Source organism: Dendroctonus ponderosae, unplaced genomic scaffold, assembly GCF_020466585.1.
Source record: "Dendroctonus ponderosae isolate FM_Combo_2020 unplaced genomic scaffold, Dpon_F_20191213v2 Dpon_F_20191213_1, whole genome shotgun sequence".
Classification (NCBI taxonomy): domain Eukaryota; kingdom Metazoa; phylum Arthropoda; class Insecta; order Coleoptera; family Curculionidae; genus Dendroctonus; species Dendroctonus ponderosae.
The window spans coordinates 34,403,708-34,410,709 of NW_026017110.1; the positions used below are offsets into that span (position 1 = coordinate 34,403,708).

At 36.2% G+C, this 7,002-nt stretch overlaps 1 protein-coding gene across 1 annotated transcript in view; it reads left to right on the plus strand.

Moving 5' to 3' along the window:
* LOC109535705 (tubulin alpha-3 chain) overlaps window positions 1-7,002 on the plus strand; it is a gene marked incomplete in the record, with an annotated part of 34,339 nt that overhangs the window by 18,253 nt on the left and 9,084 nt on the right. The window contains 1 exon segment of the mRNA XM_048670287.1: window positions 3,869-4,128. Coding sequence (XP_048526244.1) covers window positions 3,869-4,128 — 260 coding nt within the window.

Genomic DNA, 7,002 nt, shown 5'->3' on the forward strand with positions numbered 1-7,002 from the left:
AATAATTATTAATTGGAATGAGATAACTTTATGGAAAATAAAAAAGTGTGAATCAGAAAACATCAGTTTGCTCAATATCAATTGAGTAAAATATTTTAACGAAAAATTCTATTTACAAACAATATTTTCATGTGTAATAAAATTTTCAATTTCATTTTTCAGGTTCAAAGAAAAATTCATTTTTCAAATCAGGACATTAGAACTCGGTGTCTGTAATTCTTTATGGTACATTTATTCTTCCCAGCCATTCAAATAAGCAAATTTACTTAAAATTTTTATCGACCATTTATTATTCCCATACATTTAAATGTACAGGGTTATTGATTGAACTTTGGCCACCCCGTTTTTGCATCTAATTTGAAATTTATAGAAAAATGTTAAATCCAAAAGTTGTAGATACTAACGTCTGGTTTATTTTAAGATAATACCAATTGATACTCTGAAATTCAAGTGGCAGAACCAAACTTGCGTTTTTTTAAATGGAATGCCGTACTTTTTTTGCATATTCGAACTATTCGCACAATTCTAGGCCTACTCGGTATAAATGTTCTATAATGATTTTCAACTGTTTTCGAGTTAATAATCAATATTGATTGAACTTTGGCCACCCCGTTTTTTCATATAATTTGAAGTTTAGAGAAAAATATTAAATACAAGAGTTGTAGATATTAACGTATAGTTTATTGTAAGATAATACTAATTGATACAGGGTATGTCAAACTCAAGTGGCGGTACAAACTTACATTTTTTTAAATGAAAACGGGCACCTATTGATACAGGGTGTCTCCAAGTTATTGTGGAAGCTGCATTTTTTTCTCGCATACAAGAGCGCATTTAGACCGGCTCGTTAACCATCACGTTTGCCTGATTTAATTTCTATCTCAGATTACCTTCTGTGGGGAAATTATTATATGCTGTCCCGAATGGCACTGTAGAGAAACTACTAGTGATAATACACTGGTACAAAAAATAAATTGTTGCAAATAGTTAGCTCTATGCTATCCGCATGATTTTCTACTATACTAAAATTAATTTATAAAACCATACTCATGCGGAGCTTTCCACAAAATATTTTAATGAAAAATGGTCTAAATTAACGAACTGATATAAAAGACACCCATTTCATAAAAACTAGTTGCAAATCAGAAATTTTATTTCCAAAATTATTAGATGATGTCCCTGACTAAAATCTGCAATTGTTAAAGCAAACCAATTCACAGTTACCTACTAAATAATATGGAAAGCAAATCTTTTTAAAATTTTCTATACAATTTGTGTACAGAGGTCTCTCTTCAGAACATTTTAGTATCGTCCATAAGCTACTTTCGGAATATCGTTTTAAACAAAGAAATATTAATTTGATCTTTGCAATTAACGCCCAAAATGCCTCCACACACTGTATACAGGGTGTCCGTTTTTTTGGAGCTCAGCCATGGAGATCTCGGTAACCATACTGGATACGAGATTGGTTAAATTGGGGCAAAGTTGCGCAGTCTAGAGCTTACGTTCATACGTTCATTGAAAATTTTAAAAACTTCTGTTACTTCCGGGGATATCCGGAAAATATCGAAATTCGAAAAAATAGTTATTATTTTTTCCTTAGCTTACTTGGCGAGGAAATTTAAAATAAATAATACTTATTCATTGCAACTTTTTCCCTTCTACAACGTGGCGATGCTGTATCTAAAATCCGACTTATAGATTCTCGACAACCATCATCAACTTTGCTTTTTCTTATGGGCGCTATTTTGGATTTTCACATGTTTGAATTTAGCTTTTTTCCTAATTACAATGATGTATCACATGTTAAGGTTCAGTCTTGCTGTTTGGTGAAAATAACAAAAATCCTGTTTTTGCAAAGAGTGCTGTGGGATAACACCCACTTTTGTTTAATCAACAGATTTTAGACAGTTTCTGTATCTGTTTGAGTAGGATAAAAAGGAAAAACAATGTTGTATATGAAACTAAACTTTGAGAAACCAGTGAATTAAAAAAATCATAAAAGGTGCGCGAAGGGTTCACCTTCCACTCCCAAGCACATATCTATGCTTCTCATTAATTTTTTTATTGACCTTAAAACGTCTCTTCATCTAATTTTGGTCCTTAGGTTGTGACGATCTTCCTTCGCAGGTCATTAATATCAGTGGGTACACATTTATAAATGAATTTTTTTATGGCTCCCCATAAATAATAATCTAAAGGGGAAAGATCTGGTGATCGTGCCGGCCAACGTATGTGCCCATTGATGGAAATGACTCTGCCGGGAAATATTTCAGGCAAACAATCATCCAGTCTTCTAGCATTATGTGGTGGAGCATCATCTTGCTGGAACCAAAGGTTTTCCAAGCGGCAGAGCGAAATGTTGTTATCGATGTAATCCGTAAACAAAGTTCTTATAAAGTGCAAATACCCATCTGTGTTGAAATTGTCTTCGTAAATGTATGGGCCAATAATTGTATCGCCAAGTAATCCAATTGTCAGTAGACCAGACATGCTCATTGTGACTATCAAACATGCCTGAGTTTGTAAACTTGCACTCATCCGTAAATATTACATTAAAAATAAAATTTGCTGAAAGTTGATTTTGCTCCAACAGTGTAACAAAAGGCTACCCTCTGTTCGGTATCTCCTAGATGCGAAACATGGGTGATATGAATTTTAAACAGACGATATTTATACTTCTTTAAGACTCTCCACACCGCCTGATGATATAGTTATATAGTTCTTGTTGAAGTAGAAGGAATTATCTTGAATCTAATGGAGACTTTAATTAAAACCGTTTATTACTTTTGATGAGAGTTTAACATTTCACTCACTCCCTGTAAAATTTCCACTTCGTTCTCATTTATCCTCAGATCACGTTTTATGTGCCTACAAAATACACCAAACTCGGCTAAATGTCTATGCAAGAACAGAAAATAATTGTTGGTTGTTGTCTTTTTGGATACCGCTGTAGATATGTTTCCGAAGTAAAATGCACATTTCGATGTGAAGCGTAATAAACTTCGATCATATCTCGTTATTCTACATTTCAGTAAGAAATTTTGACAAAAAAATTACAAAAATATTAAGCCAAGCGAAATTAAGTCAGACTGTCTAAAATCTGTTGATAAAACAAAAGAGTGGCTGTTATTCCCAAGCACACTTTGCAAAAACATAATTTTTGTTATTTTTACCAAACAGCAAGAGAATCTTAATGTGATACATCATTGTAATCAGAAAAAAGCTGATTTAAACATGTAAAAATCCAAGATGGCGCCCATCAGAAAAAACAAAGTTGATGATGGTTGTCAAAAATCCATCAATTGCATTTTAAATACAACATCGCCACGTTGCAGAAGAGAAAACGTTGCAATGATGAAGTATTATTATTCATTTTAAATTTCCGCGTCAAATAAGCTAAAAAAAAATAAAAACTTTTTTCGAATTTCAATTTTTTCTCCGGAAGTAGCAGAGATTTTTTAAATTTTCTATGAACAATTTAGTAAGCCCTAGACTGAGCAACATTGCCCCAATTTAACCAATCTGGTTACCGAGATTTCTATGACTGAGCTCCAAAAACGGACACCCTCTATAGGTAGTTACATTATTTAAAATGTATGAACATACAGGTAAGTTGCAAAATGTATAATCAAGAAAATGTGAACAGTGTTGTACGCAAATGGGACTTATTAGATAGAAAATTATTTTTCTCTGGCGATTCAGACAGTCAATATTAGACCTTTCATTAACTAAAAAAATTCAATAGTTTGCGACATATTTAGATTCCATGGTCAGTATAATTTTGATAAACTTGTACCATTCAACCTATTATAATTATCAACCCCTTTGCAAGAAATATAGTTTTTTTTTAATTTTGTAATTTTAGATTGTGTCTTCAATTACCGCGTCCCTGCGTTTCGATGGAGCCCTCAATGTGGATTTAACGGAATTCCAAACCAACTTAGTACCTTACCCTCGAATTCACTTTCCTCTGGCCACTTATGCGCCAGTAATTTCCGCAGAAAAGGCCTATCATGAGCAGTTGACAGTTTCAGAAATAACCAATGCTTGTTTCGAGCCTGCTAATCAGATGGTCAAATGTGATCCGAGACATGGAAAATATATGGCCTGTTGTATGCTATACAGGTATTTATTTATTTATCGTGCGGCAATCTTTAACTTGACTTATAAATATGGCTAAGTATGTACATATACATAAGGCAAAAACTTCAGCAGATTGACATACAAGGAAAATACTTTATATGAATACATCTGAAACATAGGCTAGGGGTTATAAATCGACATACAAGCAGTGGCATTCAGAATCTCGTTCCATTCTCCTTCAAATCTTCTTTCTTGACAGTCGTGAGCTATTTGGTGAGCTACAGTTTGATCTGGCTTTCCTCAGTCGCATTCTCGGGTGTCCGAGAGTCCCCATCTGTACAACAAGGACCTGCTACACCATGCTTTCCTAGACATTTGCATTCCTGAGAGAGGAACGGTGGAATCCCCATGGTCATTGTGACTAAAGTCATGATTGGATGTCCATCTGCCTGATTATCTTGCCAAATGGAATTTTTGGACTGCGGCCCGTAGCATTATCCAATATCATGTGGATGTTCAGAGTTCTATGGTGTTTAGGATTGTGAACTCAGGTCTGGTCGTGCTAAATTTGTTAGTGCCTGAAGTGAAGGTATTGGGGTAAACTTTAGGGTTCCTGATTCAATCTCAACGTATTATTGAGTTGCACATCGACTTTGTTAGTGTGAAAACTCCTGTACAACACTAGGGCACAGTATTCTGCTGTTGAAAAAACAAATGGTTGAGCTGCCATTCGTAGTGTTTCTACTTTTCCTCCCGAAAGTAGTCCCAGCCAGTTTTCTGATGATGTTGTTAGTTTTTGTCCAGTCAGATCCAGGTGTCTTTTATGTGTTAGGGAGCGGTCTAGTGTATCGCCAAGGTATTTGGGGTGGTCGTTGTATTTTACTCTTTTACGACAGAATGTGATATTCAGGTCTTTATCTGCAAGGCGGTTGTTAAGATGGAATGCACATACCTCGGTTTTGCCTGGATTTGGGCATAGTCGCCACTGTTTCTAATATGTCCGAAGGATTCTAAGTCCGCCGTTAGGGTTTTTTCGCCATCCTCAAGGTGACTGTGTTGGGTGGCTATAGCGATGTCATCAGTATAGCACAACTTTTGGGAGTTAGTTGCCGGCAAGTCGCTGTTGTAAAGATTAAAGAGGAAAGGGGGCTAGTACTGAACCCAGAACCCAGAACCCATAAAGCCTGTTCAACTGTCAAGCGCACCTGCACGCGTGGTACTCTGCTAGAAAACAGACGAGGCTCTGAGCATCGTATCACAGCGGTATAAGCGTTACAACGGGAATGAAAGAAATATAATTCCCTCTTTCTTTACCATCTTCCAACTCGTTTGGTCAGCGTGGAAGATTATGGTTAAAAACACCCTTAAAAGGCAAAATGGCGAATATCGAAAACGAAGGATTTGGTCCTCAGGTGGGACAATCCCAACCCTCCAAGGAGGGCTGCCCTATGGAATCTGGGGAGGGAAAAAAATGCTAGTTATGCCACAAATTTCCAAAGCAAAACCTCTGTTACGACTGTTATGTTCTGATAATATCAGAACACTGCTCTCAGATGAGAGAATGATACAACTGGAGGAAGAACCGCAAAACATTAGGTGGGATGTCGAAGGTCTCAGCGAGGTCTGGGAAAAAGGTGAAAATCAATAACTCTGGGATCCGGAAACTTATTCCACTACAAAGGATTAGAAGAATATTTTTCTTTTAATCCAGGGGTTGTGTAGGCTTCATCGTGCACAAGAGACACCTTGCAAATATAAAGGAGATCAAAAGTATTAGCTCCAGAGTCATTACAAAAACGAAATAGGCTATTGCTTCACGGACAACAGAAAAATAGGCGAAGACATCTCAGTGCAGAACAACTTTAAAACTGGCAGGGAACACCAAATGATCAGAGCAAAGGTGGCTCTAAACATAAAGAAGGAGCGAGTAAAACTAATGTCTAAAACTAAGTGCAACAAATGGGTACCTCCCGGTAAGACGGCATCTTACCAAAATAAGATAGCTGTACTAGAGTACTAGGCGCAATTGAACATTAAGAAGATGAAGATATCGACATCGAGAAACTAAAGGCATCTACAGAAAACAGCATCAAATCGGCTGAGAAGGCACACTGCTCAGAGAGGCAGGCCAAGGATGAGAATATCAGTCAGAATACTAAAGAGCTTATGAGAACGAGAAGTAAATATAATGAGAATTATGCACAACTACGAGAACTCGATAAAGAAATTTCAAAATCGGATAATTCGGATAATATAAACAAGATAATACAGGAAAAAATATGCCTAAAAGTACTCAAGAAAATTTGTCACAAGGCAAGAAGAATATTTTATATAATTTGTCACAAGGCAAGCTGAGGGATAAAAAAGGCAATGTGAAAACAAAAAGAGAAGAAATCCTTAAGATACTAGAGGCATTTTATGCGGAATTATATAAAAAAAAACAAACAGAAGGAGCACCTAGCGATAAAATTACTAAAGTTCTGACCCCAGGGTCGGAAAATATTCCAGAGATCACAGTAAGCCAAATAAATGGAGCTCTTTCTGATATGAAAAACAACAAGACCCCAGAAGAGGATGGATTAGTTATCGAAGCAATTAGAATGGGAGGAAACAACCTGCTGCAGGCTATAAAAAGCCCTTTTAAGGCATTCCTTTCAAAAGGAACGCAGTTATAATATTATCACACAAACAGTGAGACAACAAATATCGGAAACTATAGACCCATAGGTCCCCTGTCACACGTTTACAAACTCTTTACTAAAATAATTACAAAAATACTATGTCGCAAACTAAATTTGTATTAGACAAACAGAACAGGCTGGTTTTCGTCAAGCTACGGAAAGGGTGACCACCTCCAGGTTTTGAAGAACCTTATTGAGAAATGTGTGGAGTACAAGAAGCCTCTAGTACTTGTCT